Here is a 14,630-nt window from a genome sequence, read left to right on the forward strand (position 1 = left end):
CTGAGTCTTCATGACGCCAAATCATTGGTGAGGAGTCAAGGATGCCAAGCCAAGTGCAAACTTCGGTCCAAATCCGGACAGTGAACCTACATTAGAATAGAAGGTGAGCAGCAGATTCTTGCACTTGCTTGCAGAGAGGGCACAAATTGCAGCTTGGCCAGCCTCGCCGCAGTAAATGATCGGTTGTCCAAACAAGATTTTGGAAGATCAACCAAGCAAAGAATTTGCACTTCGGTGGATCCCACATCTTCCAGATTGTAGCATTCATTGGACAAAAGGAGAGACCGACAAATTGCGCCATGTAAGCCGAGGAGACGGAGTACTCGCCATTGTTTGTGAACTTCCAAGTAATGGTGTCTTGGCTTCCCTGGTTGAGGGTTACATCAGCAAGCATCCCCCACAGGGTTGCAATTCCTGAATATGGGCCAAGGTTAGCCCCTGCCGAGTTTCAATATGGCGGATCCAAAGGTTATTGTCAAGAGCTTTCCTGGCCAGGCATGTTTTATTTTTTGACAACTCAAAAACCTTTGGTGCAATGTCTTTAGGCTGGAGGTCGTCCAGCCATGGAGCTTCGCAGAACTTAGCCTTGTTTCCATCTCCGATGCACACACTTGTAGCAGCGGCGAAGAGATCTTTGTCGTTGCTAGTACAAGGCATTCCTGAGCCAGACCAAGTCTTAGGTGGATCATCCCATTCGTGCGAGAGCCAATGCAAACGTAGCGCATTCGCAAACTTCTGGAGGTTGAGCACTCCTAGTCCACCATAAATCTTGGGCTTGCAGACGAGGTCCCAATTAACCTTGCACTTTCCGTCGGTCACCTTATCACAACCCGCCCAAAGGTAGGCACGCCGGAGGCTATCGATCTTATTCATCATTTCAACCAGAAGGTCAAGGAGCGTTCGGTGGTAAATGGCCATGGCAGTGAGCACAGCCTTGACCTAAACAATGCGCCCCGGTGTAGCGAGATGCATAGCCGACCAAGGTGGAAGCTTTCCAGCCACCTTGTCCTCCAAATACTGAAAGTGGATGCGCTTTAGTCTTGTGACCAACAGAGGAAGACCAGGATATCGCATGGGGAAGGTAGTCCGGACCGCCGGGAAGGCCTGCAAAATGTCGTCAAGGTCGATGTTGCCACAACAAATGGGCGCCACAAGGCTTTGGGCGCAGTTGGTGACCAAGCCGGTAACCGCCCCAAAGGAGCTCAGAGTCAAAGCCAAGAAGTGGATATCTTCCTTGATCGGCGCAACAAAGATAGCAGCAGCATCCGCATACAAGGATGCACGGATGGGCCGACCACGAAGAGGATGCAGCAGGCCTTAATCGGTAGCCTTGGCAAGGATGTGATGGAGTGGGTCAATAGCGAGGACAAAAAGCAGAGGGGAGAGAGGGTCCCCTTGCTGAAGACCACATGCATGCTTAATTGGATCACAAGCAACGCCATTTAGCAAAACTCTAGATGAGGCCGTGGATAGGAGGGAGGAGACCCAATCTCAAGACTGGCTCGGAAACTGGTGGTGACAAAGTAAATCCATTAAATAATCCCATCTCAAAGAGTCGAAAGCTTTCTTGATGTCAAGCTTGAATAGCAAGGATGGAGCTTTATTGTGGTGCAGCCGACGAGCCAAGTTGCGGACGTACATGAAGTTATCATGGATATTCCTTTTCTTGATGAAAGCACTTTGAGTATTGGAAACGAGGTTGGGCATGTGAACAGCAAGGCGAGTGGCCATCATCTTAACTATGACCTTTGCCACAATGTGAATAAGACTTATGGGCCTGAAGTCAAAGATGTCCTCCGGCCCACCTTTTTTGGGAATGAGAGCAATGTTGGCAGGGTTGAGCCAATGAAGGTTGGAAACGCAGAGGGCGGAAAACTTGTTGATCACTTGCATAAATTCAGGTTTTACAATATCCCAACATTCCTTGAAGAAAGCAACAGTGAAGCCATCCGGACCAGGGGCCTTGTCGCTAGGGAGATCATAGATTGCACCACGAACTTCCTCCTCTGTGAACGGGGCATCTAAATCCGAGATGTCACAAGTTGAAGGGGGGATGCAAGACCAATTGAAGTCCTTACAGCGCGGGGGGGGGGGGCTTTACCAATGGCTCTAGCAAAGTGAGATTGCACAATATCTTTCTTGCCATCGTGATTTGTGACCCATCCTGTGTTATGCTTGAGGCGGTGGATAAAATTCTTTCTTCTCTGATGATTGATCCGGAGGTGAAAGAAGCCAGCGCTAGCATCTCCCTCTTTGAGTAAGGTTATTCGTGAAGATTGTCTCTTTTGGGCCCTTTCTAGAACAGCCAAGTCCACGACCTTTCTTTTAAGCTCTTTTCTAAGGTCACGCTCACCAGAGCTAAGGGGCCTCTCCTGTTGTGCCATGTCCAGCCGAAGGATGATCTCAAGGGCCATATGGATTTGAACTTTGTGATTAGAGAAGATACATCGGCTCCATGTCCGAAGGCGCTGACTTGTGTTTTTAAGTTTGTGGAACAACACATGATAGGGCTCGGTATGGTTCACCCTTTCATTTGAAGCATCTTGCACTATCTTCTTGAAGTTGGGCATTTTGATCAAGAAATTTTCAAATCTGAATGTTTTGGGTCTCATTGGTCCCTTGTCACTAGCGAGAAGAAGTTGGCAATGGTCAGAGAGTGAGGACGAAAGCGCATGAAGGATGTGCGAGCCAAATTCCACATCCCAGTCTTGATTGCAGAAAAAACTATCCAATTTGCTCATTGTCGGATTTGCCTGCTCATTCGTCCACGTGAACCTTCTGTTCTAAAGGTGTATCTCCTTTAGCTCACATGAATTGAGGGTGTTTCAGAAGCGCACCAATCGGTTGCGATCAACATTTGTGCGGTTCTTGTCACGGGCACGATAGACTTGGTTGAAATCTCCAGTCATGAGCCATCTCGTACCTTGCTGAGGCTTTTGGCTCAGAAGCTCCTAGAATAAAGCGTCTTTAAGATTGCTTCTTGTAGGCCCATAAATAGAGGTGAGTTTGAAGGAGGTGGTACTATTGACTAGGGTGATCATAGCAGAGATAAATAAGGTTCCAAAGGAGATGCATTCAACTTTGATGGAATCAGCATTCCAAAGCAGGAGGATACCACCTTTGGTGCCATTGGCAGGGCGCTGAGCAAAGCTTTTTAATCTTTGTCCACCAAGAAAGGAAGCCACAAATGGATCAATAGCAGCTAATTTTGTTTCCTGTAGACAAACAATGTTGCAAGGTATCGCGACAACTATCTCATGAATAGCAGAGCGACGATCTGGGCAATTGAGACCGCAGACTTTCCAATTAGTATGCAAATGTCGTTTTCATTCATGGCAAACAATGGCTACATCAGTGCTAGCAGGGAGCACACGCAGGGGCCTTGACAAGGCAACATCATCAGAAAGTTGCAAGCAACAACTACAAATAGACAGAAGCAACACAAACAGGCCTAACACAGGCATGAGAATCATAAAGCATGGGCAGCTAATCATCAAAAACTAGGCTACATCATCTACAGCTGAGCAGCATCATCAGGCAGATGCAGGGGCATCACTGCCGGCTTAGTCTTGGAGTTCCAGTCCAGCATCACCACCATGGTCCACAAGTGCATCTTCAACAGTCCTTGTCAGGTCACAGTCGAGTCTGGAGAGTGCGCGAAGTGCAGCAACAGCAATGTCCGGCAACTGACCATGGAACAGGGCCGCGTATTGGTCGATAGCATTCTCGGTGATCGTCTCACCCTGTTCGACAATCCCCAACCTGTGACAGAGCAGCCGCTCCGCCAGTTGGGCGATGGGCATGGTACGGTTCTTTGCTTGAAGTCTTGAGCTGCAGCGGCCGACAGAGAAGCTGGTGATGCCCGCAAGCGTCTTCCTCCTTGCAGTGGGTTGCCTCGGGGGGGGGGGCGCAGTGGAGCTTGGTGTTGGCAGCAGTGTCGGTAGCCATGGTACGAAGATGGGGGTGCACTGACTGTCATTAGGCAAGCTGGGAGTGGTGATGACCTCTGTAGAACTTGGCGTGTGATAACCCACAAGTATAGGGGATCACAACAGTTTTCGAGGGTAGAGTATTCAACCCAAATTTATTGATTCGACACAAGGGGAGCCAAATAATATTCTCAAGTATTAGGAGTTGAGTTGTCAATTCAACCACACCTGGATAACTTAGTATCTGCAACAAAGTATTTAGTAGGAAAGTAGTATGGAATTAACGGTAGCAGTTTTGTAGTAATTGTAACAGTAGCAACGGTAAAGTAAATAAGCAAAGAGCAATATGTGAAAATCTCGTAGGCATTGGATCAGTGATGGATAATTATGTCGGATGTGATTCCTCATGTAGAAGTTATAACATAGGGTGACACAGAACTAGCTCCAGTTCATCAATGTAATGTAGGCATGTATTTCGAATATAGTCATACGTGCTTATGGAAAAGAACTTGCATGGCATCTTTTGTCCTACCCTCCCGTGGCAGCGGGGTCCTAATGGAAACTAAGGGATATTAAGGCCTCCTTTTAATAGAGTACGGGACCAAAGCATTAACACATATTGAATACATGAACTCCTCAAACTACGGTCATCACCGAGAAGTATCCTGATTATTGTCACTTCGGGGTTGTCGGATCATAGCACATAATAGGTGACTATAGACTTGCAAGATAGGATCAAGAACTCACATATATTCATGAAAACATAATAGGTTCAGATCTGAAATCATGACACTCGGGCCCTGGTGACAAGCATTAAGCATAGCAAAGTCATAGCAACATCAATCTCAGAACATAGTGGATACTAGGGATCAAACCCTAACAAAACTAACTTGATTACATGGTCATCCAACCCATCACCGTCCAGCAAGCCTATGATGAAATTACTCACGCACGGCGATGAGCATCATGAAATTGGTGATGGAGGAGGGTTGATGATTACGACGGCGACGAATCCCCCTCTCCGGAGCCCCGAACGGACTCCAGATCAGCCCTCCGGAGAGAGATTAGGGCTTGGCGGCGGCTCCGTATCGTAAAACGCGATGTTGAAACTTTCTCTCTTATATTTTTCTCCGCGAAAGCAAATATATGGAGTTGGAGTTGAGGTCGGTGGACATCCATGGGGCCCACGAGGTAGGGGGCGCGCCCAGTGGAGGGGGAGCGCCCCCCACCCTTGTGGACAGGGTGTGGGCCCCCTGACGCTATTTCTTTTGCCAGTATTTTTTATTAATTCTGAAAAGTTGCTCCGTGGATTTTCAGGTCATTCCGAGAACTTTTATTTCTGCACAAAAATAACACCATGGCAGTTCTGCTGAAAACAACGTTAGTCCGGGTTAGTTCCATTCAAATCATGCAAGTTAGAGTCCAAAACAAGGGCAAAAGTGTTTGAAAAAGTAGATACGACGGAGACGTATCAGGATGGCAATGACATCTGCAGTTGTAGGACTTGGTGTCGCGACGATCTCATCAGGCGAAGAGCTATGCCTGGCTATGATTTCTGCAGAAGAAGAAGGAAGCGCAGGTGTTGTAGGTTCGTTGTGATCTTCCTAGAGCTGACGACCTGACGCGGGCGGAGGTGGCGATCGAGGCGAAGTCACCCAGCTAGCGGAGGGGCATTCCTTGGCTCTCTGTATCCACCTAGGGGCTAGAGACATGGGGAGGATCTCGATGATGTCTTCAGAGGTGGTGCAAGGGGATGGTGGTGGCGAGCGAACAATCGCCTCATCTGTCTCCGTACTGGAACGCCCGACACCACTGCATTGTGAGAGGTCCCTTTGGTCACCCCGGTGGCAGTCTCCGCACGCGTCGTCCAACTGGTCCATGCGGCCCCTAGCCTGACCCATCCGGCCGCGGTCATCGTCACATCGGTGCCGACCGTTGTCGTCGCGGCGGCGACGCGGCGCCACCTCCAGCCTGTTGTGATGGCGGGCCTTAGCAGTAAACGGATGCACAGCCCCAGGCGTTGAAGATGACGACGGAGAGTTGGTGTAGCTCCGAGCCCGGTGTCCGATCTGATGACAACGGAGACAGGTAAATGGGTTCGTGCAGTCCGCCTTGCAGTGTCCCTTGAGCAGGCAACGGTGGCAAGTATGATCTTTGTGCTTGACAAAATTCTTCTTCCCCGGGGTGGAAAAAGTAGGCGCGGACCTGTGGCTCGACTGTTCATGGTTGGAGCGACCCTCCCTCCACCAGTAAGGTGGTCGTACGAGGCGCCACCCATCCTCTTCGATGTTGACAGCGGTAGAGCGTGGCCTCGGATTCACCGCAGCAGCAGACTTGAAGGTTGAAGCTGACGGAGATTTAAGGCACGACCGATGGGCACCTTAGACAAGGAGAGGAGGACTGCCTTCCATCCGAGCATCACTGGCAACAAACCGAACCTTGAGGGATGGCCCAGCCACATTAGGGGCGGCCGCGCAGGCCGCGGACGGCGGAGCGGCGACCCGGACGCGCAGATCCGGCTAGATCTCCTCCAGGTGCGAAAATAAAGATGCGACCAGGCTTGACCTCGCGAACAGTGGCAAGGGGAACCCCGGGGGGAACCGCGGGGAGGATGGAGAGGCGCTGCTCCGCGGAGGAGGGGCTAGTCGTCGGCTATGGTGGCCACGGGCGCCGGGGCGGCGCATCGCAGGAGCACTAGTACGGGGCGAGGCATATATTGTTGCCTAGCTACTCTCACTGATACCAAATATAGTTTTGAACTCTTGAAAGAAGAAAATATGGTGATGATGTCTATCACAGGCCAAATCAAAAGCTCAACTTAAATTAGGTTTCATAGTAGGAGTTTCGTTTTTATTGTCGCGGGTCAATTCTTTATTTTATCTTTTAGAAATAAATACCAGAGTATGTTAAACTTTTGCGTGAAAAGGTCAAATGTCATATATTTAGTAGAGCAAACTCTTACATTAACTACAAATACATCCAAATCCTCGGGGTGCCGAAGTTTTCTTCTTCCTGCGGACACCATTGGCGAGCCATGAGCAAGACTTGATGCAAAATTGCAGAAACCTAAAGCTTGTAGAAGCAACAACTGAGAAGTTATCAATGTAGACAAGACACGTTGATGGTCATGGTATGCGGAAAAATCGACGCCCCAGAGAAGAAAACACCGAAGAGGCACGGATACCGCCCCAGATCCCGTCAGACGGATTTCTGGAACATAAACACGACATGCTTCATGAAAAAAGATTGGTCGGCCTTTGCTGATCGAAATTGGAGCCTTTGGGCGGCATCACCAAGACAAACCTACACACAGAAAAACAATCCATATAAACATACCAGGGAATGCACCACCCTCCACATGCCACGCGGGCGACACCAGGAAGCATCGCCGGAACAACATCATCAAGTAGAAAAGCGTCACATATTCTGGTTCAAAAAACAAGTTTGTCTTTGAATACTTTCAAAATTTGTGAATTCAAAAAGTATTCATGGGTTTATAAGATCACACAGTCTTTGTAAATAATAATTAATTTTCCTAAACAAAAAGTTCAAATTTGAAAATTTACATGGGTTTTTAAAAAGATCATTATTCTTTATGAAATCAAGGATTTATATAAAAATTCAAAGATTTTAAGAAAATGTTCACAAATTTTACAAAACGTTCATGAGTTCAACAAATCTTTGTGAATTTTAAAAATTAAAAGGAATGTAGATTAAAAATCAAAATAAAAGAGGACAAAAACTAGGAAAACCACCGAAGAATCAACGAAGACCACCGCCGGAAAGTAAGTTCCTATAGAAAAACCATGGAGAGGAAAAATGCGCCAGAAACCTAGGTGAAAAGACTAAGAAAAATGAAAAAGATAAATAGATCGGCTCGCTCAGTGCTAGTAGTCGTTGTTAGGTGATCTATGGACCTGGATGTAATTTTTACTTCTGTTGTGCTACCTTGACAGTTGATGAATAGATCCGAAGTTTTCTCGCAAAAAACAAAAGACCCACCAAATGAACATTGGCCTAGATGGGCTGTTCCATATCACTGATTGAGTGTGTGATTCGTACCTATAGGGCACTATCCTTCGCTAAGAGCGATGTATAGAACATTCCATTAGATAGTGGCCACGTTAATTTGATCTTCCACTAGGCCATCCCTCCTCTTTTCTTGTACGTGCATGCATGCAAAATCAAGATGCCACTGCATGTATACCGTAAGTATGAACTGTGAAGTAAAAAAAATGTTCTGTTAGTTTTTGCTGCTCGTTTTGATATTTGTTTAGATCCAAAAAGACATCTCTTTAGTTTGTTAACTCGATTGATGATCCCTTTTAACATTTTTTTTTGGTCGTGACAAGGTCTCTCATGCTGAATATTTATTTATTCTAGTAGTTACGAAATTAAAGCCATTTTGTTACTAGGTTGCTTACCAGGTTATTTAATGTCGGTCTCTAACTCCCTATGCATGTATGATTTGTAATTAGCACTTCAATAGTTAGTAGTACTCCCTCCGTCTAGGTGTGTAAGTCATCTTACGTTGCGCACCCTGACCAAGGTGAAGGGGAAAACGAGAGAACTTAATGTGTTTTTGCTAATTAATAAAAATGCATGCAACGAACTAACCAATGCATGTCGTGTTTGGTAGTCTCAAATCATTTAAAGCATGCATGATCCACATCTCTTATTGGTTGATATGTCATGAAACAAGAAACGAGATGAGAGTTAATGTACCGCGCCTAAGTGTTTTGGGATTATTTGGTTTTCGTAAGATGACTTACACACCTAGACGGAGGGAGTAACTAGTTTGTGGATAATATCATAATAACATATACATTATTATCTAATAACCACAAATTATTATGGTGGTTAGGTGTAGTCATTTCCTGGTATGAGTTTTAAAAACCGTCGACCTAAAAGTTCCAAGTCTGGACCCAGGTCAAAACAAGTTAAAAAAAATCAGTTGGCTGCTAAATTAAGCCTACTACATATAAATACTACATTTGATGATTTTGGGAGCTTTTCGGGCTGAGCTTTCTGGCCAAAAACTGGAGGCCCGGCATGACTCGACCTTTGGGCTTGGGCTGTCGTACTAGGCTCTTCGTGTCTAGGTTTAATCATGGTAATTGCTAAGATGATTTATTTTTTATGCGGGGGAATTGCTAAGATGATACTAGCGACACTTTGTTTGGAGTGGTGCTGACGTACAATTTCATCGGAATAAAGCAACTATAAAAAGATTTTGAATCCTGGACAAGACGAATTTAGATTTGAAGACGAATCACTAATACGATTCATAGCTTTGTGAGATGAATAACTTTTTAAAATGTAAATTTAGCGATTAATGTAGATGATCTCGTCATGAACTCATGATATGTCAAATTTATGCGTGCATGCAACCTCTCCCTGTATGAAGGAGCCCCGTTGTGAGGGCACATCAATGGAAGCCAAAAGTGCATGCATGTAGATTGTCTCAAACGTGGTAGCCTGTAGCGTGACCGAGTGCACTGATGCGCGGCAGTCACGATAATAAGCAAATCTCAACCCAGAAAAAACAAAACATGGGCGGGTTCTTGTCATCCGCGGATCCCCCCCCCCCCCCCCCCCCCCCCCCTCCCTCAGCCGGCGTCAATTTTCTTTTAAAAACCAGCAGGCCTGTCGTTCCGGCCCGGTCCGGCGTAGCCGCGCCCGTCACGTGGAAACAAAACGTACCGCTCGGCCCCAGACCCCTCCCCTCCGAAGTCTCCGTCCACCGCAAGCCCCGCTCCGCCCGCCACGGCACGGACGGACGGACGGACGGGGACTCGCCGGACAAACGCGACCAGCGACAAACCACTCCAGCATAGTGGTACAGTGCCATCTGCTCCTCCCACCACGGCACCATCGCACCCCTGACCGTAATAATCAATCACCACAGGAGTCGGTGCAACCGAAACGTCACGAAGACGGCAGGTAGGTGACCCGGTCATCATCACAATCCCGACTTCCCGGTTCGGTAGATTATATCATGGCAGATGCGTGCCATGTGAGCTGCCACCGTAGCTACTAGCTAGCCAGCCATCGGGCGGAAGCAACCAGCCCATTTCGACGATCGCGAGAGTACATAGCCGGCAGCGGCGGGCACGAGGTGGAACATTCCGAGTTTCCAAGGCTCCAAGAAGAAGAAGAAGAAGCGCGGGCCGTTCTGCTGCGGATCCCGTGATGCAGGCGCCCTCCGGGAGAACGTGGTCGCCGATGGCGACGGAGGCCAACCCCTACGCCATGCCGGCGCCGGCGCATAAGAGTACGTGCGCGCCGCGCGGTGGCGGAGCTCACCGACCTAATAGTAAATTGTGAATTTGTTGCTGTCTATCTGGCCGCTGATGGAAACGAACTCTGTTGTTACGCTACGCTACGCAGGCACCAAGGAGACGGTGAAGAACGCGCTGTCGCTGTGGGGGCGGAAGGTCGGCGAGGCGAGCAGGAAGGCGGAGGACCTGTCGCGCAACACATGGCAGCACCGTGAGTGCTAACCTAATCACCGGAATGAATTTATTATGTTCTTGGATTAATACGTCTGACCGATGTGCAGTTCGGACGGCGCCTAGCATCACGGAGGCGGCCGTGGGGAGGATCGCGCAGGGGACCAAGGTGCTGGCGGAGGGCGGCCACGACAGGATCTTCCGGCAGGCCTTCAGCGCCCCGCCGGACGAGCAGCTCCGCAAGTCCTACGCCTGCTACCTCTCCACGTCCGCCGGCCCGGTCATGGGGGTCATGTACCTCTCCACCGCCCGGGTCGCCTTCTGCAGCGACACCCCGCTCTCCTACGAGGCCCACGCCGGCGACAACACGGAATGGAGCTACTACAAGGTACGCTCCAGTTCTTACTCTGGTTGCGACATAGTTTTGAGAGAAGCTTAATCGTGGATGAACTGAACGGTGGTGACGCAGGTGGCGATCCCTCTGCACCGGCTGAGGGCGGCGATCCCGTCGGCCAGCAAGCTCAAGCCGGCGGAGAAGTTCATCCAGCTCGTGTCGGTGGAGAACCACGAGTTCTGGCTGATGGGCTTCGTCAACTACAGCAGCGCCGTCGTGCACTTGCAAGAAGCCCTCAGCGGCTTCCACAATTTGCAAGCATGACCACCGCGACCAGCATCGCACACGCCTGCGGTCTGTGGTACTGGTGTTTTGGCCAATCGTCATGCGTGGGAGTGTTTCTGCAATTCCTACTGTTTTCATGTATTTTTTTGGTGGTGCAGAGGAGCCGAGTAATTGCAGCATGCTGTTTACTGAGAGCATTCACAGGATCGTGACAATATTATTATTTAGCGGGGAAGGTCGTGACAATATTGATGCGAGCAAAAGTTTGGAAATCATTGTATCCACATAATGTCCTTTGCAGACAAAAAATACTTGGGAATTAAAAGTTAAAAAAATTACATGGTTAGGAACTTCCCTCGCTGTGTCCACAATGGCAATTGGGGCCCCTCCCAAAGCAGCAGGATGCCCCCATGGGTGCCGTTGGGCGGACGTTGCGCAAACCTCCGCGGTCATAATCTCTGAGTTTTGTCTTTTGGCAACTGTGCACATTGAGGAGACCGACATAAACTTCAAGTTCACCACAACGTATGAGCAAATCTCTTCTGCAAGAAAAGATAACTTTTTGGCCGATCTCATCGCGCAAAAGCCTTTTGATGAGATGATATGGGTTGCTATGTGTAATTTCAAACAAATATACCATGCCCACTACAAAAGCAAGCGAAACATGGATAGGAGCCGGATAAACTATTTTCGGGCAGCCCTCCAAACTTGTGAATTGAAGGAGATTCATCTCCACACCCGTCACTTCACTTGCTGCAATGATCGTGCAAACCCCACCCTGTCCAAGCTTGACTCCATTTTCTGCAATGCCAAATGTGACATTCATTTCCACTCCCATGTGCTCTATTCACTTGTTCCCTCTCTGATCATTGTCCACTGATGCATGCCGATGGTAGTTTGCCCTCAGAGGCCTTGTACATTCAAGTTTGAAATTTTTTGGGCGTCCATCCTGGGCTTCAATTCTGTGGTGCTCAAAGCTTGGAATGAGCACACAACGCACACTAAGCCCGACCAAGTCTTGTTCCACAAGTTTAAGAAAAACGGTATGAAGATCTCAGAATGGAGTATAGGTCTATTTGCCAGATCCAAGATCCACCTTCATGCCACACTACTTGTCATCCTTCGCCTTGACCCAAGAGAATCGACATCTTTCAAATGACGAGCTTGAGCTCTACACATCTAAAAAAAGGATGGTCAGTTTGACCGTTATCTAGATGTCACATAAAAATGCAATGCGGCCACATTGCCAACTTGAAAGAAGGGGATGCTAATGCCAATTTTTCCACCTTTGCATAATGCTCCAAGAAGGAAGAATCACATACATCGACAAACAACAGTTAGGCCATTGAGCATGGCCGAAAGGAGAATATCTTCCATAATCACATTTGTAATGGCATGGGAAAAGACCAAGCAACATCTAAGGATTTCAATTGGGATGAGCTTAACTTGGACACTCATGATTTTGCATGACCTCGATACCCCTTCCTATGAGGAGGACGTAAAAGAAGCTATTAATCAAATGCCAAGTGATAAAGCTCCCGGTCCAGACAAGTTCACCTATGCCTTCTTCAAGAAGGGACGGGACACTAGCAAGGGAGGACTTAATGTGTGTAATTCAATGCTTTCACCATCTTCATGACGCCAATCTCCAATGACACAACTCCACCAATGTGGTACTCCTTCCGAAGGAGGAGAGCCGGAGAGCATTGTCGACTATAGGCCCATTAGTCGTAACCATGCAGTTTCCAAGATCATTGCCAAGATTCTTACCATTTGCCTTGGGTCCCACATAAATAACATCATCTCAAATGCCCAAAGTGCATACATAAAGAGGAGAAGCATTAACGAAAACTTCATTCATGTGAGAAATCTTATACGCCGCTTCCACATGTCTAAAACAATGTCTCTTCTCACTAGTAGAAAAAGGCGCATTTGTCCCGGTTCATAAGGCCCATTTGTCCCGGTTCCCGAATCGGGACTGAAGTGTCGGTACTAAAGCCCAATACCTTTAGTTCCGGTTCGCCTACGAACCGGGACAGATAGGGCTCCACATGGCCGTTGCGGCTTGCCCAGGCAGGAGGGCCTTTTGTTCCGGTTGATAGCACCAACCGGGACCAAAAGGCATCCGCGCGTCAGCAGTTCAGGGGCTGGGTTTTTTGTTTTTTTTGAAGGGGGGGGGGGGGGTGGGGGTTTTGTAGGGTTAATTTAGGGGTTTCATATATTGTGTTAGCTAGCTAATAGAGAGTGTCCTCTCTTATCTGCGTGCTTGGTTGACTATACGTATAGACATGACTTCACACGCTAACTACCTAGTAGGAAAATGAAGGAAACCATTAAGTACAGAAGATCGTCATGAATATATACAGAGAGAAGTGATCAACCTCTCCTTCTCCGAGAGATTGGTCGAACAACAAGTTTTCATGTATCTACACGCCGCTACTGGCTACATATATACAATATAAGATCTCTTACAATCCCCTAGCATATGAACTCAAGTTCCACATGGTATTCTCTGTCTTTATCGATGACGTGGTCAAAAAAGAATCCCGCCAATTCCTCTTGAATTGCTCGCATGCGATCTTGTGATAGGAGTTCATCCCGCATCTGAAACATCTAATTTGAAGAAGGGGGTCAATACATATATATGAATGAAAGTCAACACAAATGATGGTAATAAAATAAAATTGTGAATATTATTGCTTATGCACTTCATATTGTTTTTAAGAGTAGCCCCGCTCATAGGTCGTGTGGCGGATGAACTCGCAAATGTAGTATCCACGGTAATTATTCCCGGGTTCATGCCACAACCACTTTACAAGAAATAGAGGTCAATCAAACTGATAAGCAAGCATGCTAAATGGTATTGATGAAACTAGGTAGAATCAATGGGAGATGCGCGGAACTAGCTAGTAGTACTTACTTTCGGGGGTTTAAATCGCAGCTCCCCCGGCAGTCCCGGAGCTTCTGGGGTGAACTTTTTCCAAACCCTGCCAGACAAAGAAAACAATTACTTGATATCAGGAAGCAAACAAAGTTGCCGATATGGTGCATTAATGATCGATTGAACTTACTTCTCGATCATTTTAGCCATGGTCGCATACACCTCGAGATCTTTTCGTCTCGAGTCTACGACGGTTACTAGTCCCTGGTCAAGCTTAATCTCTAGCAGAATAAAGTGGAAGCTGCACACGCATGCATAACTCATCAATTACATTACTATAACCTCGAGTAATAAGGGAAACCGAATATGCACAAGACAGTAGCACTCACTTGAATTCGCAAGGAAAGAGTACTATATCTTTGTTTTGATTTCGAAGTAACAATCATAGCAAGTTGGTCTCGGTTTGTTTGGCATCATGTTTAGCATTCCGTTCTTCTTTGAGATTTGTGTTAATGAACCCAATATCACCGATTTGTCTTTTCTTGCATTTGGCTATCTTCAATCTGCATAATATTGTGAGGATAATTATATATAGAGATTTAATTACATGTAATGAAAGAGCTGAACTATATATAGAGACTTAATTACAGAAATAGTACTTACAGACAGTAGCAAGTGACAATTACTTTGTCGAGGGCCTTTTTGTTGAAAAACTGGAAGAACTTCTCATATGGAAAAGACAACAGATC

The 14,630-nt window shown here is 47.2% G+C and overlaps 1 protein-coding gene across 1 annotated transcript; it reads left to right on the forward strand.

Moving 5' to 3' along the window:
• The first annotated feature begins 9,922 nt into the window (after positions 1-9,922).
• LOC123116305 (GLABRA2 expression modulator) lies at positions 9,923-11,490 on the forward strand. The gene is made up of 4 exons (XM_044537282.1): positions 9,923-10,203; positions 10,320-10,421; positions 10,492-10,769; positions 10,851-11,490. The coding sequence occupies exons 1-4, from the start codon at positions 10,122-10,124 to the stop codon at positions 11,037-11,039; spliced, it is 651 nt and encodes a 216-aa protein (XP_044393217.1). The 5' UTR covers positions 9,923-10,121; the 3' UTR covers positions 11,040-11,490.
• Positions 11,491-14,630: the final 3,140 nt, after the last annotated feature.

The sequence above is a fragment of the Triticum aestivum genome, chromosome 5B (genome assembly GCF_018294505.1).
Source record: "Triticum aestivum cultivar Chinese Spring chromosome 5B, IWGSC CS RefSeq v2.1, whole genome shotgun sequence".
NCBI classification, from domain to species: Eukaryota; Viridiplantae; Streptophyta; class Magnoliopsida; order Poales; family Poaceae; genus Triticum; species Triticum aestivum.

What these genes read in the sequence shown, in the direction of transcription:
- LOC123116305 (XM_044537282.1), top strand. Translation starts at nt 10,122, where the DNA reads ATGCAGGCGCCCTCCGGGAGAACGTGGTCGCCGATGGCGACGGAGGCC. An exon ending in GCGCAACACATGGCAGCACC is followed by an intron (nt 10,422 to 10,491) that starts GTGAGTGCTAAC and finishes ACCGATGTGCAG; the next exon opens with TTCGGACGGCGCCTAGCATC. An exon ending in CGGAATGGAGCTACTACAAG is followed by an intron (nt 10,770 to 10,850) that starts GTACGCTCCAGT and finishes GTGGTGACGCAG; the next exon opens with GTGGCGATCCCTCTGCACCG.